General features: G+C 40.3%; 2 protein-coding genes across 3 annotated transcripts; one reads left to right on the top strand and one right to left on the bottom strand.

Annotated features, from left to right (window-relative positions):
* Window positions 1–695: 695 nt before the first annotated feature.
* Window positions 696–9,685, top strand: KDELC1 (KDEL (Lys-Asp-Glu-Leu) containing 1). The gene is given in 9 exon segments (XM_010182405.1): window positions 696–969; window positions 1,384–1,589; window positions 2,355–2,432; window positions 6,109–6,281; window positions 7,337–7,574; window positions 8,161–8,370; window positions 8,725–8,814; window positions 9,347–9,451; window positions 9,668–9,685. Coding segments are annotated over 9 exon segments (1,392 nt in total).
* A 2,068-nt stretch (window positions 9,686–11,753) lies between these two features.
* TEX30 (testis expressed 30) lies at window positions 11,754–17,988 on the bottom strand. Of its 2 annotated transcripts, none has more exons than XM_010182402.1 (5): window positions 17,964–17,981; window positions 16,530–16,760; window positions 15,003–15,054; window positions 13,293–13,501; window positions 11,754–12,109 (listed from the first exon to the last, which is right to left on the bottom strand). In XM_010182402.1, exons 1-5 carry the CDS (start codon window positions 17,979–17,981, stop codon window positions 11,936–11,938), a joined length of 684 nt encoding a protein of 227 aa, XP_010180704.1. In that variant the 3' UTR covers window positions 11,754–11,935. The 2 variants fall into 2 exon arrangements, with proteins under 2 accessions (XP_010180704.1, XP_010180705.1); XM_010182403.1 differs by having other exon boundaries at window positions 11,796–12,109; window positions 16,530–16,702; window positions 17,964–17,988.
* Window positions 17,989–26,526: the final 8,538 nt, after the last annotated feature.

Raw genomic sequence — 26,526 nt, 5'->3', positions numbered from 1 at the left:
TCTCACCACCCCCACAGTAAAATATTTCTTTATATCCAATCAAAATGTATCCTCTTTCAGTTTAAAACCATTGCCCCTTCTCCAGTCCCTACAGGGATTTGTCATCCCTACAAGACAGGACACCAAGATATCTGTTTATCTGCATCCTCTCATCCTTTAGATTGGGGATTTAGATTAGATATTAGGAAAAAAATTCTTCACTGAAAGGGTTATTAGGCATTGGAACAGGCTGCCCAGGGAAGTGGTGGAGTCACCATCCCTGGAGGTATTTAGAAAACAGGTAGAGGTGGCTCTTAGGGACATGGCTTAGTGGTGGACAGGTTATGGTTGGACTCAATGATCTTAAAGGTCTTTTCCAAGCAAATGGTGCTATGATTCCTATTCTTTTACACTTCAGCTACTACTGATCAAGAGCTATTCTGGATTTTTAAGGGTGCTCTGTTCCTACATAATCAAAGACCGTATTTTCAACACTGTTCAACATGTAGGGCACCATGTAATTTTTGAGGTGTTTTCCTGAGTATCTGGGTGGAACCTTCTTGATATCCAGTGCTTCTAACAGCATGGGATGTTTTAGGTAGCCTAACAGAATCTTCTTTGGAAAAATAATGCCTTGCTTGTGAACATTGGGATGTGCTCATAAAGACCTAGCATGGCTCAGTGAAGTCACTGGAAATCTGTGAACTTGAAAAGGAATGGATCAGACTAAAAAAGCTGTTGTGTGTTTTGTTTTTTATTAAGCTCCTGCTTATTCTCTGCATAGGTTCACTTCATCACCAGGTGAAAATGCAATCCAGGTGAAGGTCACTGCTCCTGATGAACAGTTCACTCGGGTTGGTGTGCAAGTATTAGACAGGAAAGATGGTTCCTTCCTTGTGAGATACAGGATGTATGCAAGCTACAAAAACCTGAAGATTGAAGTCAAAACTGGAGATAAACATGTTGCAGAGTCTCCATATATTTTAAAAGGTAAGAAGCAGCACCACACACAGATTTCCTATCAAGGCTTTTCTGTGTCTCAGAATGTTTTCTAGGATTAGCACAGGATTCTGTGAGACCTCCGTATATCTCCAGACTATCAAATCCCATTGGAATTACAGATTCATTATAAGTGTCCTGCATGTACTATTCAAAATAGTGAAAAGAATCAAATGCTGTTGAAGCTGTTGCCTAGAAAATACACGTAGAGGACTCATGCAGAAACTGATGTAGCTAGGCATGGCTCCATTGCAGCCAAAAAAAGTTCAAACATGTCCATTTAGAGTTGCTGAAGGTTTGGCCCTAAGCGATGGATGCTCAATGGATGCCTGACTGTCTTTTCGGATCTCAACAGCTCAATAGTGTGACTTACTAAAAATAAAATAATAATTGTGTTCCTGATAGGACCTGTTTACCATGAAAACTGTGACTGCCCTCAGGAGGAGAGCAGTGTGTGGCTGGAAGAGATGAACTGTCCTCAAATCATTCCACAGATTCAAAGAGACCTCGCAAATTTTCCCATTGTTGATCCAGATAAGATTGCAAAGGAGATCCCACAGAGGTTTGGACAAAGACAGAGTTTGTGTCATTACACCATCAAAGATAACGAGGTACACAATGGGTTGATCCTGAGTCCTTACAGAGAGTTGGTGGCAAGTCGTTCAGCTGGACTGCTTGGCTGTTCCCAGTTGAAAGGCTTCTTGTTGTCTTTAAGAAACTCACTTTCCTTGTTTCTCTGTCCTTGAATACTCTGCAGTTTGCATATGAGCTCAGTAATATCTGCCCTACTTTGTAAAGTGGTTTTTGTCCATGTTACAACTGAAGAAACTGCAGCACAGTGAAGGCAAATTACTTTCCAAGCAATCAATATGAGTACTGGACACAGACCCAAGTCTCCTAAATGCTAATTCACTTTCCTGTTCTCTGAGTAATATTGCTGTGGAGTACCACGATCATCTAATTTGACATGCATTGATAAATTATGTTGTGCATAATTCTGAGGTAAAGAAATACCACTTTTAGCTCCACTGAGGATCAGAGCTACAGTTCTTTTTAACAAAATTGTACTGACTTCAGTAGAACTTCATATGGAAATGAGAACAATGGAACACAACAGAAACAAAGAACCAGTTTCTGTTTCCATGAAACAGACCTAAAATGTCTGCAAAAACAAGCAAAGCTTGTTAGTTTTTTTGATCACTTTTCTGTCATGAGTTAGAGACATGAGATTTCTAAAGCTTCCCAGCTGATTCATAAATATATACAGCCATACAGTCTGTCTAACTAGTTACTAAGTGATTAAAAGAGTTCTGAATTGTGCCAGCCATTCTCTGAAATGGAAACACCAGACCAGTAAAACCTTTGTTTATATTCAGGTTTATATAAAGACGTATGGGGAACATGTTGGCTTCAGAATTTTCATGGATGCCATACTGCTTTCTTTGACAAGAAAAGTGAGTACATCTGTACAGTCATTTATTCTCTATGTCCTAATTTACAGAAGACTGAGCTTAACAAATATACTTCAGCATATTTGTTGTTCTTTTCGTTATAATGCTCTTCTTGTTCTTTGATGAATAATGGAAAGGTCAGATGGATTCTCCTTGTTTGAAGTTGGCATGTTCTAAAATGCTGTTTGATCAGTGTATGAAGTATCACAAATGTTAACTGAATAACAGGCTTTTATAGGAGGGTTGGATAGATTTGGACAGAGTGTGGGGTTGTTTCTTTTTCTGTAGACTAAATAAAGCAGCCTGTAACATCTAATAGAAAATTCTTTCTCTGCTAGTACATTTTACAGCATGGCTGAAAAAATATAGGGAATGTGTATCATTCTGCATTGAATTCCATATATTAAGAAGAAGACAGGAAAGGTTGAGAAAGAGCATCAAAAGCCCAACAGGTGGCATGTGGGGAAACTCCCTTGATGAACAAGCAAAAAAAGCACCATGCAGACTACTTCCTAGGGCAACTTTGGAAAAAACTTGACATTATGTACATAGTGTCATGACAGAGTAGTGCTGAAGTTTCAGCACACCCAAATATGTGATTATTAAATAAAGAGGGTAGTAAGAGAAATACAAAGATATCTGAGTTAATATCTATTCTTGATAGTCTTTTTAAAAAGAGAGAAAGAAGAGAGGGGAGCTACTGAAGTATGGTGTTTCTCACCTAAAAAAAAATGTCCTTAAAAATCTAATAAAAACAACCACATTATTTATAAGCAGCTGAAAGATAATGTAATTGGTATAAAATAACCCAGATTTATCATCAAAAAATAAAGTCATACCTATATAATTTCTTTCTATAACAAGATAATAGGCTGCCTGGATGGATGTCACATATCTTAATTTTAGTTAGGCTTTTGAGGTTAAGTCTCACAAGTTTCTCATAAACAAGATGGGAAAACTTTGCCTAGAAGAAACTACGGTAACCTGCTTGGAAAGCCTTACTTAAATAGTAAGTTGCCAATGTTTCCAGGGAGGTGAAAAGTTGTCATAAATGTATTCTTTGGAGATATGTACCAGGTTCAGTCCCCAGTTAATAACTTAGTTACATTTTGACTTAATGATGGACTAGAGAATATGCTTATTGAACATTCAGGTAACAAAAATGAAAGAACCTGCAAGCACCTCATGATACAGCATTGTAATTAAAAAAAGTCTTAACAAGTAAGAAATTGTATGCAAAAATTGATAAAGTAACAAGGGCAGGATGCTACACAAAGGCTGGATAAGTCACATAGTTATGGCACGTATTTAAAATAGGGACTGCGTGGTTATTTTCTCCAGAAAGGTATGAAGGTTACAGTATCGCAAATGTAATATGAGTGGCACGGTGTTGCGAAAAGCCAACCATACACATTAACAGAGCAAACGCACAAAAGAAATGTAAAGTAACCTTTCCACTATACTTGGGATTAGTGATGGATCAGTTATGCTACTGTGTCTGCCTTTGGGTCTCAAGCTTCAAGAAAAATTGTTCAGTTATTGACACCGCACAGGAAAGGGGTAAGAATGACAAGACATACAAATTTAAGTGGGGATTGTTTCATCTAATAGTGTCGAAGGGAAGATGTGAATGTAGCCTTTAATTATCTAAAAGGTTGCTCTATGGAAGGTGGAAGTAAGCTGTTCTCAGTGTCTTGTGTTGGACAAGAAATAATGGAATTAAGTTGCATCAAAGGTAATTGACCTAAATGTTGGAAAACTTTTGTCAACACCAAAGACAGAAACTGTTTACAGATCCAGAAAACACAGTTTGTCACACCCCCATTAAATACTACAGGAACTTCTACTAAGACAGCGTCACTGAAAGACAATAGATCTGTTGGGTTGGAGAGGATTGAACCTGTCGAATGATTCTGTCATTGAGGATGTAGATAAAACATGATTTGTAGATTTTCTATGTCCATTATAACCATTAGATGGCACTGTACTAAAAAGTTTAGCGCTGAAGACTAGAACGTGTAGCCAAACCCCTTTTGAAATGGAGGTACACAGTAAAACCTTTTCTGTCAGTCTATGCTGAAGACAAAAAGTACTGCTTTGGGTCTCTCATCTTCCAGATTTCTGGATGTCTCTGCCAAAGATTCTCCTGTGTCATCAAGTTAGAGAAAAATATCTTCAGCCACTTAGGAGAGTGTTTGATATTTGGCAAATTGTTTATTTCTATCTCTTTCCATAAAGATAAATTAAATTAGAAACTTAATGAAACCTATTTGGGCCACGGAAGCATCCTGAACTGTTAGCCTGTGACGAGCCATTTTGATCTGAAGAATGAAGCGGTTTGAGAGGAGAAATAGTTTGATGCTTATATATGATTAGGACTCAGCAGAATGTTCCTAATCACACACACACAATCGTGATCTCCACATTATCTGTTAGTAGTCAGGAGAGAGATCTTCAAGTTATTTGGACAGTTGGCAGTATAATAATCAGATGTTTGTAACAGTTAAATACCCAATTAAGACTTACTAAGGAGCGAGGCAAAAACAAAAGAAAAAACATTATGTCACAGTATAAAACCTGTGACATGCCTATCTTGTGAAAATAGTGCAGTTTCTCATTTCCCTGCACAGCAAGGTGGCCATTTGGGCTTGAAAAGACAAGCTAATTTGAGTAGGATTCTTTTCCTTTGAACGAGACAACTGAGGGGGATGTTGTGGAGATTATATATTAAAAAAATCAGTGTCATGAAGAGGGTGAACAAAGAACAGAAAAGGCCTTAGTTCTGCACTTGCATTATCTATGCATTCAGTGTTCTGTAAAACTCAACCATATGTTGCCTTCAGCCTTCTGCTCTCCAAATCGAAGTCTTCCACTATTTTCAGTTTCTCCTCACAAGGCAGCTGGTCCATCCCTATCATAGTAGCTGCTTGCCCTTGTACCTTCTCTTACTTTGCTTGCAAATACCAGAACCACCCGCAGTGCTCAAGATGGAGGTGCACCACAGTTTCATACAGCAGCAAAATTATGCCCTCTGTTCTATTGTAACGTTTCCTGGCCATCAACAGTATTTTGCCTGTTTTTTGGCTGTGACAGTGATTTCAGATATGGTTCCATACTATCAACTATTTTAAATAAGTGAAGATGTTATGCTTAGTAATCAACCCCAGCACTGACTAAATGTGTTTTTCCATCATGGCTGTTCATTTCTATTACTACTTCTGCTGCATTTAGTCGTCATGCAGACACAGGGCAAACCAGTTCACTGATGTGACAGAAAGCTAATTTACCACCCCACAGCAGTTCTCCATACAGTTCTCCAGGTGGTTCAATATACCTTAGAACTGCTTACTAGATCCCAGTGCTAGCCTGGTACAAAAACTGTGTGGACAATCATGTAAACTATAACAAGAAACCATCCTCTAAATGGGATCCCTTATCCCTTAAAAAAAAAGAGCATTTATTTGACTTTTTGCAAAACTTAAAAAAAATCGTGTAGGCTTTCCTGGTCTCAGTACTTCAAACATGTTTCTGAACTTTAACTATTTATTACAGGTATATTAAGTATATTAGAGACCTGGCTATTTTCTCTCTTAGTGAGGTTGTTTTCAAAATACAAGATGCCAGCAGAAGAATACTGTTTTGTACTAAATGCATTTGTGCCTCCTTTTCTTCTGTTTAGGTGAAAATGCCAGATGTAGAATTTTTTGTTAATTTGGGAGACTGGCCTCTAGAGAAAAGGAAGTCCTCAGAGAACCTCCACCCCATCTTCTCTTGGTGCGGGTCCACTGAGTCAAAAGACATTGTCATGCCAACTTATGACTTAACAGACTCAGTTTTGGAGACCATGGGACGGTAAGAAATTGTTTAACATTTTCACACATGTCACAGTGAATGATCTTCCAAAAAGATATTTGTATTAACAGTATGTTAACTGTTTTACTCTGTTTATTCATTGAGACACTGGCACCTGATAGGTAGGCAGTAACTGCGTAATCAGTACCTTACTGTTAACCAAGTTATGTATAATATAACATAAATGACATATATTAAAATACTGCACTGTTTCATTTCAAAAATCAAAATTAATCTAAACATGGTGAAGTCACTGAAAACAGCACTTAGAAGGAATGTTTAGAGGGTATGCAATTTGTTTGTTTGTTTTGTTTCCCCCTGGCCCTGTGAAAATGTTGACAGCTGGCCAGGTCTCTTTTTATTTTGATTTTCCTAGAATCTTTTTCTCGTACCTTATAAAGCCCAACGTAGCCAGAACTCTCAACCTAGGACTTACCATCTCCCACTTTGATTCCTGATAACTGGCCTTCCTAACTCCTCTGTCACTGTCTTGAAACACTACAAAGCCAGCTTCTGAGAATTCTTTGTTACTCACTTTGGACTTGTTTATAGTTCCACTGCACTCAGTTCAGGTTCCTTGTCTTTATTATCAAGATTTTCCCTAAATTTCCCCCTCCCCACCCCCAAAATTTATGTGTTTTAGTTGAATAAAGGAAGTGAAATATGTTGTATTAAGCTAGTTACATAAAATCCTTGCTTTGGACTATCATGACTGCCTCATCACCATCAGCTGTTGCATTACCCTATATTACCTTTGTCAGTCTGGCAACAATATCCACTTTTAGCCACTTTTTCCCATGACAACAGACAAGTACTTTTTCCACACACCATGTTGTCATTGAAATGATGCTGTTTTGCCACAGGCCTGTGAACTTGACATTCCTTATCTATTTTTATCATTGTAAAAAAAAATACTGATACAATACATATACAGGTGTGCTCATGACTTACCTTCATCCTTGGTATTTGCCTTTTGGTTCTGTCATCTTTTTTAAGTGCAATTACTTCAAACTTTCCAGTAGGCTTCACTGTTAAATCACTCCTTTCTCCTGCAGAGTCAGTCTGGATATGATGTCAGTTCAAGCAAATACTGGCCCATCATGGGAAGACAAGAATACCACAGCATTCTGGAGGGGACGTGACAGCCGCAAAGAGAGGCTTGAACTTGTAAAACTGAGTAGAAAATACCCGGAGATCATAGATGCTGCTTTCACAAACTTCTTTTTTTTTAAACATGATGAAAGCCTCTACGGCCCCATTGTTAAGCACATTTCTTTTTTTGATTTTTTTAAGGTAAGCCACTAACCATTTTTCATAGAACTTGGTTCTTGGTGTTTCCCATTATCAAATAATTTTCTATGTATTACTGATAATAAAGTGATTTTTAGTTTTTCAGCACACCACCAGTAACAAGCATGACTAGGCATCCCTCCAGTGAGATTAACTGCTATGTAGCTCTTATGCTGACAACAAAAATGTTTGATTTACATCTAAAGGTTCTGTAGAACCTTGTGTAACCTATGTAACTCCAAGTTCCTTTTTATTTCTTTTTCCTGATTCAGCGATCAGGACTACTAACATAACTAACATAGTGGGAAAATCAGTGGATGAAGTGGCACACCTACCCTCACATCCGAGGACGAGCGTCTAAGAATGTCCGGAGAACTTAATTGAGGAAGAGGGCATCTCTGTGTACCCTGCACTGTGATGAATTCCAAACTAAATAATAAAAGCTACTTAAACATTGATGCTTGCCTAGCCAATCCTACATTGCTCAGTATCGGCAAGTCAGCAATACCAGCGCCCTCAGAATAATATAACCTAACCAAGCTACTTGAATCTTCTGTTTGTTGATAACTTACGGTCATTTTCTTTCCAGTATAAATATCAAATTAATATCGATGGCACAGTGGCAGCATACAGATTGCCTTATCTACTAGCAGGAAACAGTGTGGTGCTAAAGCAAGACTCCATCTACTATGAGCATTTTTATAACGAGCTGCGGCCATGGAAACATTATATTCCATTTAAAAGTGACCTGAGTGATCTACTAGAAAAACTACAGTGGGCAAAAGAGCATGATGAAGAGGTAAATACACATTTAGAAGTACTCAGCAATGTCTCTATGCAAAATAAAGCAAGCAAAGAGTGCATTTCTTTAAAAAAAAAAAAATCTATTAGAAGGACTTAAAAATTATTGTCACCAACTCTACAGATGAGAGGAACACTTTAAAAAAATACATAATACTGCCCTTAATTTGACATTAAATTGAACTTTGGAAAAATTACAAGTATTTTCATAAGAATTCCTTACTTTTAAAATGAAGAATGCTTAAATAAAAATAAGTTATCCTAAACCATCAACACTACTTAACTCCAGAATCAATACTGGAATAACTACTGTTTTTTGAGAATTTAAAAAAACTTTACTTTTCTTTGACAGGCAAAAAATATTGCAAAATCTGGACAAGAATTTGCAAGAAACAATCTCATGGGAGATCACATTTTTTGTTACTATTTCAAACTTTTCCAGGTTAGTATATTTTTAATGACCACTACCACAAAAATAGAAATCCCACAGAAAGAATTCAGGGTAACAGAGCTGCTGGAAACTGGCCAGTGCAGTACTTGAAGCCACAAAGCAAGCAGCAGCATTTAAGAACTTCAGTTGATTTACAAGTGTTGCATGCAGTTATTTCCTACAAAAATAAACGCTTGGTGGTTTGAGAGAAGCAATCGGATCTCATAAATCTTGATCTAATCTGCAAGAATATGTTGCGCACAATGATCACAGAATTCCCCATCAGACACACACCCTGTGAACCACAGCTGAAAATATCTGTGCATTAGCGCCGAGATATCGGAACTCCAGCGAGGCACCCGAAGGGGCTCCTGTCTGCAGTTAAGTATCTGCTTACCCTGTCTGCCACACAGCATGGAGTAACAGACTGTGTAGCCCCAGGGTTTTTACAGAATTGCTCAGCTGAGCTGGTGCAGTATTTACAACCAAATGTACCATCTAACAAGTTCATGAATTGATGATACCTTCCTTTTTTTAAAACCAGGAATATGCCAGCTTGCAAGTGAGTGAGCCAAAAGTCAGAGAGGGGATGGAGAAAGTGCAGCAGCCCGATGATGACCTTTTTCCATGTACTTGCCACAGAAAAAAGGTACAGTACCTACAGCGTTAAATGTAAAGTGCTGGATGTCTTCAGTTCTTGCTCAACCAAATTGGAACAGGCATTGCTCAATGCCCCATGCTATCAGTTACCAGACCGTTAACGCCTATCAAACTTAGAAACACTTCTTCATGTAGTTGCAGGACTAGACAGTTAAAAATGGAGTTTCCAATGAACTGAAAAATGTTTCTTCTTTCTTGACTACAGGCCAAAGACGAACTCTGACAGAAATACGTAAAACATTTCTTTTAATATTTACCTACATTCAGACTGTATTTTTAAGGAAAGAAGAAAAATTTGGATTAAAATGCCAGTGGATAATGTCAATGAATATTATGAAGTTTACTGTATCATGATCACACATATGGAAGAAAACCAAGTACCCCCTGTTTCCTTTATATCATGCAATGGTTGCAGAGCCTTGTTCAAAAACGTTTTTATAATTTTTTTTTAAATAAAAAACATGTTTGTATCAGTCGTGTTACTGTCCTGAGGTACCTTGGAAATGCAAGTACTTTTTACTCATGCTTGTTATACAGAGTCTATTCAGAAGTGTGTTTTGTAAAAAAAGGGCACGTAAGAATTGCAAATCTACCCCCCATCCCAGGGATCTATCCAAAGTTGTCTTTTTCAGACCATAACTTTGTTCCTTCTGAGAGAATTGGTATTCTTAAATACAATGATGTGGGGTTTATAATACATCTTTTTAACCTGAAGGAAAAACACAGTGCTATTTGACACTTCAGGAATTTTAGATAAAAGTTGTAAGTTCCACATGATTTTTCACAGATGCCTTGTCTGTGAAACTCAGTCTCTTTGGCAATATGAAAAGAAATAAGTAGCATTGAGCAGTGATTACTGAAACTAAACCAATCGTTCCTTCACCAGTCTAGTCTATTTTTAAAATACCTGCTTTCCACTGACACTGATTAATTCAACTGTTACTTTCTGAGCATAACAACATCATGTGAAAATGGTCCATAGGTGGATTTAAAGTCAAGTCTAAATTCATCAAATTCCTAAGTTAGTGCGTATGTTTCCAGTCCAAGGTGAGGATTTATGTTCTCTGTAACACAGCCAGTCAATTTAAAAACCACGTGGTTATTTGATTTGCAAACATTTAGACGTGTGCTATGCTTATTGAAGAGCACTGCTGCTGGGAGATCAGCATTCTTGAGGGATCTTGTGAGAAATAACTGATATCTGCTTTTTAACTTTCACCTGCCTATTTTACTACAGTAAAAGCAAGCCTAAGGAATACTTTGCTTGACCATGTGGTAAACTGTATATGTTAGAATTTAACTGTACTAGCCTGGAGTCTTGACTAGATCTTTTATACAGTACAGCACCTGTTAGGGAACTCTTGGCCATGGAGGTGAAGTCACCATCTCAGGAGATAAAACCAAGACACCTTTATCAGGACCAGTCAGCTGTTTCATCTCAGGGGTCACCATTCAGCTGATACTTGTCAATGATTTGGCTAAAAGCAACTAATACCTTGTTAGACCCTTCGGTTATACCAATAGGTTACTCACAGCCCATAATGAGGAAGTCTGCAGCTGCAGGCACACACAAACTATTTTCTCCACTCCTCAACATCAGAGCTTGGCTGGAGGCCCAAGTTCCTCCTAATGGGTAATGAGGCCTAGACACCCACCTACCTCTTCAGAGCTCTATGCAACATGTCATACCGGAGGCAGAACTGCTTCCTCCTCCAGTATAAACATAATTTGTCTTTTATCAGGTTTTGTTTAATAGTCTTCCATGCTCATCTCTCTAAAGGGCCTCTGTGACCAGTCCTTTACACAAGGAAGCTGCTGGAGGGTGTCCCATGTGCTGTGCTCCTGATGCACAACCGTGCTTCCATTACCACGTGCCCGGTCCCCTCCTCCCCACACAGGCCAAGGATCTGACTTCTTGCGGTAGTGACACTGGAAAAAACGGGAGATTCCTCTCCCTGCGTCACAGGTTTTGAAGCACACTGGAGTGCCCGGGTACAGCACCAAGGCAGAGCAGTACAACCTGTGCTGGCCAGCCTCGGGAACGCGCTTGCTGAATTCTACAAACCAGCAGGTTTTAATTTCAAACAAATAGAGCATCGGTAATATACTCAGAAATGAAACACAGCTGAAGATGTGCTGTCAAAATGATTTTTTCCAGTATATTGCTGCAAGTATTAGTCAAAAGCATTTACTTGTTAATGCAGAGCACCAAGTGTTGTATACAGTTATGTGCACAGAAATACAGAAAACAATGCTGCCATGATATTAAATATTGAGTAAATCTTCTGTTCTTCCTTTAAAAAGTACTTTATTGTTTTGCATATTTTTTTTGCATTCACACAAAGAAGTTTTATTTGCACTTACACTTCGATCTCTGAAAAGATCTTTTTTTAAGAAAAAAGTCTCTTGGAAAATAAACTAACTTGCTGCATTTAGGAACAGCTACATGAAGATACTGCTTCAATATGGCAAATCATTTGTGCTCCAGTTCAATATTCTCTCTAAGCCAAGAAAAAACTTGGGCATTTATTTCTTCCATTACATCGTCTGTTGTTCGTCCTTTGACTGCTATCCCATGGTTCGCTTTATCAATCCAGTGGATTTTTTTAGGGGCTTTCATTTTGCTTGCCACACTTTCTAGCAATTGCTATGGAGAAAAGAATGAAAAAGTTAAGAGAATCAGCTGCTACAATCTGTGCAACTCCTAGATGTCTCTCGCTCATGTCACTTGCTTTGCCTGTGCAACACACGAGAGGCAGCTTTTAAAAACAAAACGGATCCGTGTGCGCATTAAAAATACCTTGATAGAAAGGATGTGATTATACTGTATTCAGGAATGGAATTTGCTCAAAGGAAACTGAGTACAGAACAGACCCCAACACGGAACAGCAGAAAATGAGAACTTCAAAAACTACAAAGGTCACAACCCTGCCACAGGCTCCTTCCTCACACTGCTCAAGGAATTAACTTTTACTGCTCGTGGGTAGTGCTAGCAATAAAATGACAGAACTTCATCAGAGTGGCTCTATAATTTCCTAGAGCCTGGGTTTGACTATTCAACTTCCTTGGCAAACAGCTCTAAGAACCAGCTCAGAAAGTCTTAACGATTTCCCCATTCAGAAGGCACTCCCAAGGGCCTGCTGCTTGCTAGCCTGACTTATTTTGGTGACAACTCCTCACGAAAGCATTGTGACTCCTTAGAAATTGCCCAAGCATGGAAAATGTCCATTGCGTGTACTCCCAAATTCAATATGAACTGTTCAAGAACAACAGAGACCTATTTGCCAGCATACAAGGCAGAAAATCACTGTATTCTCATCTCTGCACACCTGTTCTTCATCTCTACAGCTTTCTGCTGCAGAAGTCTGACTTGTGGGCAAAACTGCTTTGCTAAAAGAATTTGTCGTGAAAATGTGATGAATATGACACTGGTAGCACAGCACAGTGTTTATGTTTGATAACCTGAAATGGTTAAAACAGAATAGCAAATAACTTGCTCCTTTCATAGGCCGCTTCTAGTTTGTACAGTCCTATCAAAAGAGACAAAACATTATTTATATCAGCACTATTCTAGTGGCCCAAAGATGAGCTTGCTGAAGTGGATGATCAAGCATGATCCAGAAGTTTTAAGCAGCAAAAGCAATCACCACTAGGCTTCCTTATATCTGATTAAGTGTCATACCCAAGGCTGCCTTTGGAAGAAACATAAGTATTTAGAGAAGGCTGTTAATCAGTCACAGCTGTGTATACCAGTATGGGTGTCACTCAGCCTCATTCCTATTCCTCCATATTCCCCCTCCCGTCACAGCAAGATTTACAAGGGTACTCACTTTTTCACACATCTCATCTGCTGATCCTGAGACAAACAGCACTGGACACCTGATAAATAATAAATCTTCATCCCGGAGCTTGGACTGAAGTTTTGGTCGATGCAATGGGTAAGATAAACATACCAGACCTTGAATGAAGTCTTCATCAACACCATCCTGGCTAAGCTGACGTATCACAGAGGCAGCAGCTCGTGAGCCCATGGAACGGCCTTTCTCCCATGTTAAAATAAAGGAAAAAAGCACATCTGCTGTCACCTCATCTTCATTCTGTTCACGTAAACAACTAAAACCAATCCAACCAAGTGTATTTCAGTGGACCAGCAGTACAAAATGCTACAGATGGCTTTTATTCATTTACTCCATGAAAGATATTAATCCTAATTTCAACATTTTCTGCTAAAATATTTGGTTATATTTTGATTTCACATGGGGGGGGGGGGGGAGAGAAAACAAGTTAAATGGAGAGGGATCCTTTGCAAAACTGGAGCACCAGCTCATCCTGGGGACAGAGGGAAGAGGTGGGTAGGTCCAATGCTCCAGACCCTTGGAATTCCAGACAGCAATGCTATTATTATTATCTTGTAGAATTTTTTTCATGCAACCTTCATCTGCTCAAATTCAAAACAAAGTTTTATGTGCCTTACTCCCAAAACAAATTCAGCAAGTGCTTATGCACACCTCAAACTTCAGCCTAAAATTAGAACTGGGGGACAGACTGGACATACAACAAAGTGTGAAGTTGTAGCACAAGGTCAGTCAGTAACAGCAAGGGGATATCAAAGTACCTCCTCAAAGAAGTGGCATATGAGCTGACAATGCTCTGTAATTGAGTATTAGAAGTGGCTGATTCCAATGGGATTAACTTGCATCAGCACAGATTTTGTTTCGCTTAGTCAGAGTACATTCAGAGTTTCCCGTATCAAGTTATTCCTAATCACAGCCATTTACTTCCCTTTTCACATAATAAAGCTGAATTTTTAAAAATCTACCACTAGGTTTTATCTACCAAAACCTGTTTTGGGAAAGTGGTTTTCCATTTACCAGTAAATGGAATTTTTCAAGACCTGCAGTTAAAAAGTATACATGGATTATAAAAGAAATCTTGCCCTGTCACAAGCAACAAAGAACTTTTCTCCCAAAGCACCTGGAAAACATGGCCTATTGCTCTTCCCTTCTCCCTCCTGAAGGGAGATCGGTGGTATCGTGAGGAGGGTGACTAGGTCCAGACAGCCACGCTCCCAGGAGAATGCTGTGAAAGCTGCAGCCTGGATGTTCCCACTTGCAACTCAAACTTGCAAGAGCTGAGCTGCACATCTGCCCCATGCAGCCAGCAGCTACAGGGCTGGTGGCATTCGGAAACCCAAACGCAGATCTGCAGGTGGGCTTGGTACTTATGTTCCCATGGCAGTCGGGGACTGCTAATTAATCAATTAATGAAGATTACAGAGCCTTCAGCTCTTTGTAAAGAAGGTCCTCCCAACAGAGAGCTGAATTGCTCTCCCTAGGCAACACTGACCAGTGGGAGCGTGTTCAGCTTGGTCCCAGGTTAGACTGCAAGTTTTTAGTGCCCACTGCAAACTCCAACCTGTCACTCACATCTGTTCATTCACTTCTTACCAAACTGGGATAGACTTAAAAACTGGAGTAATTACAGACTGCGATCATTAGAGGCAGTATAAGAGAGAAAATGATACATAATAAAAATAATACCTGCAAGGACAACACCCGAAAGTTTATAAGCATCGGAAAGCTTTAAGTATTCCTAAAGAAATAAGATAAAGAGAAACATTGTAAGTCAGAATTAAGACAGATGGGAAGCTGGGGATTTTTTTTTTTTTGCTTGTAGCTACTGAACACAAAATGGGAAGCTCTTTCAGCACTGCAGATTAAACAAAAACCAGACACATACAAGTTGCTCTTGTTTTGATTTTTTTTCCACACAAATGATTTCATAACATTTTGCAGCAACAACATAATAAACATAAGCAATTTCACATTAACTCTCTGCAAGTCTAAAATATCAGATGCCCCATTAACTTACCTAAACAAATTATTACTGTGTATCAACTTAGTTATAGTATTTAACAGACTGCATGCACTCTTAGTCCATCAAAAAGCAAAATAAGTTTGCAAAAATGCCCCTTCACTGAGGTCATGTAGTTCCAACCAAAAATTCAAGATACAACCAGTTATGTCTGTCAGAAAAGGTAAAATTCAGCAATAACTTTTCCAGTTTTGAGGAGATAACTAATCAAATGCTATCTTAGCAGAGGCCTTGAAATTACTTTTACACAGCAGCATATTAATATAAAATCACTGATAACATTATGCTGCTTCAAAAAAGGAGAACAGATCCACATTAAAGCTAGCAAAGCTTAACTTCAAATCAAAGTCTAACTTCAAATCATAATCTCATCATACAAATTAATTCCTTAAGAACTGGACTTAGGTCCCCTATAAAAATGTCTAATGCTCAACACAAAGTGCTCAAGCTACCTTCCCATGCCCCAGTAAAAGTAGCTAGAAGATCAGAATAAAATTTTCACTCCTTCCTACACACTCCAGAACAGGAAGATACTCAATGCTGTTATCATTATAACAAAAGGTTGCTCATTTTAACAAAACCTAGGTACATAAGAACATCTTAAATAACACAGCAGCAGCAGGAGATAAACACAAGCATATAACAGTTTAAACTGATTTTGAAATCAAAGATTATTTAGGTTCTAGGGCTCTCATATGCTACTCTAAATCTCTTTTGCTTCAACTCCTCCTGTGACCCAGAGTCTCCTACTCTTTCCCCAAAGTTGTTCTCAAAGTCGACCCAGCACAACTACCTGGTCAGCCTCTTTCCCATCAAAACCGCTTCCAAAGCTGTATCCTTTAATCCTCCTCCCCTCACCAAGCCCTCCCAGAACACCTACCTCTTGTTGCCATCCTAAATACTTTCATTTATTTCAAGCTATAAGTTTTCCCACAAAACACCCTTGCTTTCTTCACGTCCTTTTCTCAAGCTTCTCTTTCTCTCCCTGAAGTCAAACCCACACACTCACTGCAGCTGTTCCAGCCACTGCCCATATAAAAATTGCTGTTTCTGCTCACAGACAGTGCTTCATTTGGCTGACCATTACTTCTAATTTTCCCACTGTTTCTTGATTAATCTCTGGTCATAATTTAAGAAACTCAGGCGATGATACCCATGGATCTAAGCTTTGGGAGAATTTGGACACTGCTTACCACAACTGTTTTGAAGGCCTTAGACCTATAAGAAATGTTAAGGCCTTTACAAGTAAACCGCAGGCACAGAACTCCATGGGATGCGAGATAGGCTGCCAGAGACACCAAGTGAGGGAAATTCATATCTCCTCCAGCTCCATGGGTGAGAATCACTCCGTATGTTGATTTCTTCTCTGGGACTGAAAAGACAGCATCGAGATGTTTGTTTCCGAAAGGTATTTTCACTTTAACCTAAAAATGAAACAAAACACCCAACATAATTTAAAAAAAAAGCACATTCGCAGTTTGCATATTATGATGAAGAAAAATCGGACAACTAAGAAAGAAACCAAAACTGCGAGTTTATTTTTGTTCCTTCTCTTTAAGAGTATTAAATGAGTAACTACCTCTGGCTCAAACATTTTCCACACAACAGCGAGCAAGTCACCTTGTCACACCACACCTTATTTTCTCCATTAGAAAATGAAGCATCCCTAGCTTAAAGGCGTAAACTGAAATGCTTCTTACCTTCTCTATCTGTATCTACACCTATTTGAGCTATTCAGCTGACTGCCATAGTTTATTTGAATATTAAGTCTTCCACAGTAAGAACAACTAACTCTCCTATAAGACTTAAAAATAAATAGGAAGTATGAACTCTTCTATAGAATAAGTTGCCTTAGTGGAAAAAGTATTTTTATCTCCCATTTTCTCACAGCCTTTATTAAATAGAAGAATTTAAGGATGCCTTTAAACATTTATTACAACCAAATTACTTTGGGTGTGTAGAGCTATATGGACTACATAGGATTACGAAAACTCCACTGGCAGCAGCTATTTAATCCTGTAGCTGTAGCATTGATGTACAAGTTCGACTACATAGCTGCTGCCTTTACAGTCTCTGCCCAGCTGAAATGGCTGGAGGATGGCAGATGGAGGATAGCAGCCAGAGCCACGCGTGTATGAGATACGTACATCCAAAAGTGGGCAGAAGCCTAAATAGCCAGAGCCGCTGCTTCCTGGCTACCAGGCTCTTGCACAGGGAAGCCACTAGGCTAGGCAGGGCTCAGCAGGCAAACAGCCACCTCCACACTCCTCACCCTAGGAAGGCAGAGGCAGCACTCGCACTCCTGGCTCTAGGGGTCCCTTGGAGGAGAACGGCGATTGCCACAGGCTGCAGCCCCAAGGATCCCACAGGCTCTGCCCTTCAGTCGCCGGATCGGACCGAGCACCCTGCGATCACCCCAGAGCAGCCCGGGGCCGCCCCGAGTACCGGTGGCCCCGCAAGGCGCCCAGGCCTGCCAGGCCGCTGGATTTTCCCCGGGCTCGGAGGCCTCACGAACTGCAGCCGAGAAGAGCAGCCCTGAAGCACCGCCGCCCCTCCTCCGCGGAGGAAGGGGCAGCCGATTTCAGCTCCCCCCAGGGCATCAGAAACGAGGGCGACTGCAGCCATACCTCTGCCTGCCCGCTCATGCCGCCGCCGGCTACGGATTCGTGACGTCACATGAATGACAACCCCACCCTCCACCGCCTGAGGGGCTGCACCAGGCGGGTGGCTGCCGCAGTACTTGATTGGTCCACAGGTGCTCAAGACCACGCCCCCAAAGGGCGGGAGTAGGCAGCCCGTCCGCATCAGGGAGAGGAGATGGTGGTGCGGCCGCCGGGTGCGGGATTTTGGTAGTGCTTGAGTTTCCGTGGTTAAGTGCGCATCCTGTGGGCCGCAGGCGCTAGCAGCTACATTTTTAAAAGCTGCTGGTCTACCAAAAAGAAATGTCTTAATAAATCGTAGCGACTAGGGAAGGAATTTTAAAAAATGATGGTGATTCAGTTGCTGAATTAATCAGTTCTGAGTTACGCTGTTTGGAGAGTTCACACCACTGCCCATGAATAGTTTTTATTCACCCACACATGAAAAATAGAGATTGCTAGTGATAATTCAGAAGAAATAAATACAATCACTTGGCAATTGCTTGGAAAATCAGGTTCTTGCTGACATCAAGGAGCACAGATATGATCCCTATCATGGATCCAGGTGTCTAGAGCGGCATTGGGCAGTTTTCCTGGCAGCTGGCAACACATTGGGTCTACGTGGTGATCCCAGACTGGAGAGACAGATCACATGGCTGGTGGTGTACGCACCAACACGCAGCTATCCCCTGGCTTGTGCTTTATAATAAAAAAACACTAGTGTATGCAATAAACACAGCATTTAACTGATGGAAGACAGCACCAATATTCTATAAAAATGCTTTATGGTATTTATATACTGGGTATTTCACAGATTTAAAAAAAAACTTTCTAAAATACTCTATGGCAATATTTTTAGCCAGAGATCATGTTCTTTTCCATTGTCAGTGTATGAGACATACATGAATTGAAAGACCCTGTTACTTAGTTGATTGATGATGCCATTACCAAGTGGGACTTCGTTTTTCACCCCTTCACCAGCTGGACATTAAGGATGCCCTGGTGTGTGCTCTGAGTGTCTTGCCGTCACTGCCAGCTGGATGTTGTCAAACGCTGGGGACTCAAAACATTGCCGCCCCCTAAGAAGTAAACCCACTATCTCAGTGACCACTCCTGCTGTCTGAGGGCTGCTAGCTTCACCATCAATTTACCAGCCCAGGCATTATCACCATACAATTTGTTAAAGACAGAAATTGAGAAGTTCAGCTGTAATCAAGCTGAAAAAGACAGGGAGCTTTATTTGTCTAAATTTCTACCTTGCTTTAAAAAATGTCAAGGTAAAGTGAGATGTGAAAGGTTAAAGCTGAATAAAAGAGTCCAGCACAGTCTGCGTGAGTTTTGTGCCTTTCACTGGGAGCTGAGCTGCTGCAGACGGTGTTGGGGTAGCAGCTCCTCTAGCCACAGCTCACATTTAGGGAGTCCAGCAGACTAAGGGAAAGAAAATGCTTCAGAGTAATACCAGATTAACTTATCTGAGGTGGAAATCACATTATTTCTATTAATACTTAATGCCAGTTAAGCCTTTACAAATCAGATACTTAAAAAAAGGAGACTGAGAAGATTTGTTATCCCAAAGCAGTTACAACCTCAGCCTCAATTCAGAGCAAAGGATTGCAAGACGGAAGAAAGAGAGTTGAGGAAAACCTTGTATTAGTTTTCTTTTTTTTTTCTTCTTCATTGCTTTCTTTGCTATACTTCATGGATGCTTATGTGCATAGAGTAAGCTGCTAACAGCTTACTTCCGCTTTTCTCTATTCATTTTTTCATTTTCAGTTTTTTAGCCCAAATGTCTTTACAGTACTTAAGACTCTTCTCTGCATAAACATAGCAATCGAGGTAGGCTATTTAATACCCAGTAGAGTCCTGAGCAATGCGAATGAACGTGTGAATGTGTGGAGGAAGAACAGACTTATTTTTCAGTCCTCTGGTCCCTGGGAATAAGGTTGGCCCGGTCTATTTTTGCCACACTCTTCCTGCAATAGCTTTCCTTCTGGAAGATATAAGTCTTTAATAGTGCCCCAAGTATTGCTAGTATGTCAAAGGCTAGGAACTTTATATATAAATATATATATTAGATTCTAGCTCATGGGTATATTTTTTCTGATGGATAAATTCTGTTTTTAATGGATTTCTGCCTGTGTAATGAAATCTGTTGATTTAAATGGGAAGGAATTGGTTTTTAATTTTGCTGCATAGGACAACTCTTCTATCTAGCTACTCAGAAATAGATTTCTGTGGCTTTAGGGGGATTCTTAAGTAGATTCTGATTGATTTGCAAGTGTGCTGGGTAACTCTTCTAAAATCTGTAAGTAATCACTGCCAGAAGTCACTGAAAAAGCATAATGCTTCTCTTTACACACTTAAATTTGAATTAAGAGTCTAAGTTTAAGCTTTCACCTTTGAAAATACTGATAATTAATATTTTCTGAACTTCACCATTCATGTTTTTAACTAAGAAACCATGCTTTCTTAGATGCATGGCATCATCTTACAACTTTAACCTTACATCACTCCTGGAAAAAGAACTTGATTCTGAAAACAATGTATGGTGCCTAACAATCTAAATTTGTCATCAAATATGAAAATTATGAAAGGTATGTGATTTGACATGTGTCAGTGAGAATATATGTCATGTGTTATAATAACCTACACACTGCTGTAAGCATCTCTGACAGATTTGATATGCCAAAGGCAGCTGAGTTTGGAGAAACAGTGGCAGTTTATCAAAGAATGACATTATCCCCAATCTAAACTTGGGACCTGTTAACTTTCAGTAGCACATCAGACAATCCCTGTTCTTTTCCTTGGATTATAAATACAGCTTTTCATACCAGAGACTTAGATTTATACGCAATAGGAACAACAGAGATGACCTTTCCCACTAATCTCTTGTCAAAATAGATTTGTATAGAAAAATGTGCAAAATAATTATAAAAGTATGAAATAATATGGCTTTTTTTGCCCTGTATTTCAGTGCAAAATAACTAAAGGCTGAAGGGTATGTGGGGATCAGAAACAGACAATTTTTTTATTTTCTCAGATTTCTAAATAAAAGACCATAAAAATATTTTCTTGTTTGTTTGTTTTAGGCTTGAGACATAGATACTTGTTTCAAAAGTTCAACTCTTAATCTAAATTAGAAACTTGACTTTTGACCATTTTTTTCTTTTCCTCAGGATGTGGATACACAGCAACACGTACATGCATGTGCTGTGTGCGCAGGTATCAAAGTTTACTGATTTTCTGAAAGTGATCAGCAAACTGTTGTTTGATTAACCAGTATAATTTCCCAAATTAAAAAGTAGTGATATTCATAATACTGACTAATTTTAACTATTGTATCATATTTCCTGAGGGTCTGAAAAGATTTTGAGGTCTTTTGTGAAGAAGGAAGTGATGGGTGGGTGATAAGCAGAACTGCTATAACACGCAGAAAAAGGCAGGATTTTAGCGTGGCATTTGTACATCCCCACATCTTTAAGATGAGCTGGAGAAGTCATTTTGGGTGACTTTCTCTGGGAAGGGTGAAGGAGCAAGCCAGGTGCTTGCTTTCTGCAGATGCGGATGTTGGCCACCAGCAGGGTCAGAAGCTGCCTTGGCTATAACTCCGCTTGGGACCTTAGGCTGGTCAGAAGATGAATTAGTCAAACCAAAGTGAAGGCATTTCTATTAGTGGTCATTCTGTAATTCAGGCTGATAAAATGTATTCATAGGGTGACTTGTTCATTTGACATTGGTAACACTGTCATTGCTTTATTGTTCTAGTCTTTCCTGTGATCTCAGCTTTCTCATTGTGCCCATCCATCAGTAATTAGTCTTTTCATACTGTAATATATCAGTAACACACTGAAATGTGTATTTGTTAGATCCTGATTTTTATGAAACTATGACATGTAAAAAGAATTGGTGTCTTTTGCAGAATTATGCAAAGCATTGTAGCTTTTGTAGCATTGGTCCCAAACTCTGGGAGCACAGATAACATCAGGTAACAAATGTGCAATGCCTAACATCTTCCTCTCCCTTTTGAGCTGCACAAGACTCTGGGAACATTTCTGGCTTTGTAGTAGCGGTGCTAAATGGAAGGTCCTGACTTTAATTAAGGAAGGTGTCATCATAACGCGTGCTTCTGCATGGCAGCTTTTGGATGCTATACATTTCTCAGGGTCTTTGTTTGGGATCTTGTATTCTCTTGTTGTTCTTGATGAGTGCAAACGTTTTGTTTTCCAGTGGCAGCTGTTGCAATTCGTTGGTGTGCTGGGGCTGCTGGCAGGAGGTGGCTCTGCCTATCCTCTCCCCTTGGCTGGTGGTGAACTGAGCTGGCCAGGAGTCAATGGAACAAACCTTGCTGCTCCCACTGCTGCAAAGGAAGAATTAATCAGTTTGGCATGTTCATACAATCCTTGAGCGCTGAACTCAATTCCATGTATGTTTTCACTCTGAAGTTTCGCTCTGTTTCCATCCGTTGCTTCTTCCAGAGATTAGCTGGTTAGGGATGGTAAGGAACGTTAATGCCACTACTAGGCTTACCTTTAATGTGAACATTGTGTTAAGAACTGAGACTCTTTAGCATTTAATTCTTTGTCTAAAAACCTGATACCCTCTGCAGTCATGTCATCAATCAACCAAGTGAGTTACTTATCTGGAGTTTATTGCTATTTATAATTATAAATACCATGTTACAACCCCTAAATATGGGAACTCAGTACATTTTGCATTTTGTTGCAAGCTCATTTTTACTTCCATTAATAAATTGATTCATTCTAAGATGCAGAAAATGACATTGCACCACTCTTTACCTTTAACTCCCACAGTTAAAGACAAATCAGAAAATGAAGCCCTTTGTTTATCCAGAAGTTGTCCGAGCATGGGCAACTGCAGAGGCACCCCGAGGCTCTTCTGATGTTTGTTGAACCTTCCTCAGTTATAATTCCTCCAGGTCATTTCTTTCATTTATGCAGATGTTTGCCTTCTAACCCCATTCTCCAAAGTCTGACAGCAATCCTGCTCAGCCTCACATTACCTGTACATTTAAGAAGTACATTATCTACTCTGTAATCCAAGATACTTCTAAACATAGTGAGTTCCAGACAGGAGTGCGTGGTACTCTTTTTGATTTATTCTTCTGTTCTGACAGAATATCACTGGCATCACTGAGAAGTGTTTTCTGGCTTTGCACATGTGCTGTTGGAAGTTTAATTTATATTATGATTCTCTAGTCTGATAAAAAGAAGCGGTGGCAAAGTTCACTAAAGTCAACATCTACTGCTGTTCACGAAACACGCTACACAGGAGTAGGAAGAAAAATAATTTGGTTTGACACTACTTAGCAAATCCCTTCTGGATTCTGTTCGTCTTTAAGTAGATTTCAGTGTACACAAGGAGTGTGTATTTGCTTTAATAATGCCTAGGAACTGAAGTCGAACTGAAAGGTCTCATTACTGGCCTCTTTGTTTTTCCTCTTTTAACTTGCACGGTTCATAAATTTACGTATGTAACAGGATCGTAGAATCATAGAATGTGTTGGGTTGGAATGGACCTTTAAAGGTCATCTAGCCCAAACCCCCTGCAGTGAGCAGGGGCATCTTTAACTATATCAGGTTGCTCAGAGCCCCATCAAGCCTGTCCTTGAACACTTCCAGGGAGGGGGCATCCGCTACCTCACTGGGCAACCTGTTTCAGTGTTTCACCACCCTCGTAGTGAAGAACTTCTCCCTAATGTCTAACCTAAATCTACCCTGCTCTACTTTAAAACCATTACCCCTCATTCTATCGCTACCTGCCCTTGTAAAAAGTCCCTCCCCAGCTGGCTTGTAGGATCCCTTCAGGAACTGGAAGGTCACTATAAGGTCTCCCTGCAGCCTTCTCTTCTCCAGGCTGAACAGCCCCAACTCTCTCAGCCTGTCCTTATAGGTGAGGTGCTCCAGCTCTCGGATCATTTCTGTGGCCCTCCTCTGGACCCGCTCCAGCAGTTCAGTGTGCTTTTTGTGTTGGAAACTCCAGAGCTGGATGCAGTACTCCAGGTGAGGTCTCACCAGAGCAGAGTAGAGGGGCAGAATCACTTCCCTCTGTCTGCTGGCCACACTTCTTGTGATGTAGCCCAGGATGCAGTTGACTTTCTTCTGGGCTGCAGATGTACATTGCCGGATCATGTCCAGCTTTTGCCCACCAGAACTCCCAAGTCCTTTTCTGCAGTGCTGCTCTCTATCACATCATCCCCCAGCCTGTACTGATAATGAGGATTACAGCTACTCAGGTGAAGGATTTTGTACCTGACCTTGTTGAACTTCATGAGGTTCACATGGGCCCACCTCTCCAGTTTGTTCAGGTTCCTCTGGATGGCATCCCATCCCTCTGATATGTCAACCGCACCACTCTACTTGGTATCATTTGCTAACTTGCTGAGGGTGCCCCCGATCTCACTGTCTATATAATTGATAAAGATATTAAACAGCACTCATCCCGGCATGGACCCTTGAGGGGCACCACTTGTCACCCACTTCCATCTGGACATTTAGCCATTGACCACTACCCTCTAGATGCAACCACCGAGCTGATCTAGTTTGCTACTGTGTACTTGCAGCTGTATACTTTTGAATATAAACATCCATACCCATACGTACCCACATGTGCACTAAAAGTGTTACCAAGCAAGGAAACAAGTCTGTAAATGTCTGAAAACTGATTGACAGATGTGGCTATGGATGACCCCAGGCAAACTTTTTAAAATTCCTGGTACTGCTCAGAGATGTCTTCTAGCTCACAGTGTGCCCAAAGGGTGGTTCAGACATCATCTAACTGTGATCTTAGGTGGAGGAATGCTTACATGGCTTGTGCCTGCTACTTTAAGTCCTGGTGTCATGCAAAGCTACGCTTAATGCTCAGAAGAGTAGTGAATTCATCTCACTGTGTGCGCTCCACATGTCACTGCTTTCAGGAGTTAACATCTTGCTGAACTGGGTAATCCAAGTAGGTGAGCATTCGTGAAGTCCTGCCTTTAGTGCCATATCTAAAACCAACCTGAACATATCTGAAGAGATGACATTTGTCTTGGAGTCAAGTATCTTCGCTCCAAACCTCTTTACTTACAAGACCTGCTCTTCTGAGCACAGGAAAAATCAACTGGAGAGAAAGACAATGTCCTGCCTTACAGCCTCGTGTGTTCCCAGCTGCTTCAGTAGCTGAAAAGCCTTTCCCTTACCCTTTTCTTGGGTCCTCGTATCCATACTCTCTCCACTGACCAGCAGCTTCCTGCTTTCTGTCTCTGTGTAGTGTATTTTTTCTATCTCAGCTGTCTGACATTCACCCTCCGTTCTTCTCTGCAGTCTCCCTCCCAAGGAAAGGCCAACCAGAAACAGCGTAGTTCAGGAGCTGCCAATCACAACCAACTGCACTGCCACCTCAGTTCTTACAAGTGTGCCTCACATCTTTTACAGCTACCTGAAAAGCAATGGTTAAGTATGGTGCCAGAGAGCTCTACCTCACCTGTTTGTGCTCTGTTGTTTTGGCTGCAAAATTTACAAAAGAGATACATAGAAAATTGAGTATTAAATGCTGAGCAAATGAAGAATACTCTTTGAATAAGGCTGAAAGACCTGGTCAGACTATGCTGTTTTTCTCTAATGCTGGGGTCAGTCAGCTGGAACTCAGCTGGAATTAATGGATAAAAGCTGTTATAAAATTGTACAGGAATAGCTCCTGTAGCCATTGCAAAGACTTTGATAGGCTGGAAGAGAATGGCACAGATGGTAATGCTCACGTTGTACATGTGGCTCACTTAAAAACCAGATTTTAGAAACAGATGAACCTTGTGAGAGCTTCTCTGATACATCAGTAAATGTGTCCTGACCTATTTCTTCTCTGAGCTTCTTGCTATGTGGAATTAACCATGTCAGGTATCCTGACCTCCACTTGAAGTTATGGGTTCTATGTCACAAAATCTGCCTGCCTTTTATAACCAAGTCCTTGATTAGTGTCAAGTGGAAAATATTCCATGAGACACTGCAGGGGCAACAAATTACTGGCATCCACACGACAGCTTTTAGCCCCAGACATGTTTGGCACTTCTTTTCCTCAGCACTTATAAATCAATAGATTATATGACATGAATAAGTTTAGAAGAAGGATGAAGCACAGGACTTCATCTCCGGTGAGTCGTGTAGCATCACACGACTTTTATTTATGTGGGATTGGTCATCCCAGTGTTGACCTTTGAACTTTGGGACATGCAGCCTTGCCTTGATCACCTGGTTACTTCAGCAAGCAAAGCCCAATCATTTACTTTGGAGACTGGATCTAAGATGACAGGTCTCTCACTTGTGTGTTTTGCAGTTAATCCCATCAGCTGAAAAACAACCATAAAAAAAAAGGCTCCTTGCACTTTAGCCAATGGGAAAATGCTAAGGAGAGTAATGTTACACTCAGAAGCTGGAGGACCTGTTTCCATGTGGAATTTGTAGATCTTTGCCAATGGCAGCAAATCAGACTGAGAATATCTGAGCAATGACATCAGGCACACTGTCCCTGGAGTCAAGAGGGTGAAGAGGGGACCTAG

The sequence above is a fragment of the Mesitornis unicolor genome, unplaced genomic scaffold, assembly GCF_000695765.1.
Source record: "Mesitornis unicolor isolate BGI_N332 unplaced genomic scaffold, ASM69576v1 scaffold18434, whole genome shotgun sequence".
Classification (NCBI taxonomy): Eukaryota; Metazoa; Chordata; class Aves; order Mesitornithiformes; family Mesitornithidae; genus Mesitornis; species Mesitornis unicolor.
The sequence above is the reverse complement of the archived record's forward strand: the minus strand, read 5'-3'. Positions and strand labels throughout refer to the sequence as shown.

Excerpts from the sequence above, each read along its gene's own strand:
- TEX30 (XM_010182402.1), bottom strand. Across the intron at positions 13,502-15,002 it reads TTCGGGTGTTGTCCTTGCAG|GCCGTTCCATGGGCTCACGA; the intron begins GTATTATTTTTA and ends CATGGGAGAAAG. Across the intron at positions 12,110-13,292 it reads CAGATGAGATGTGTGAAAAA|CAATTGCTAGAAAGTGTGGC; the intron begins GTGAGTACCCTT and ends TTTTCTCCATAG.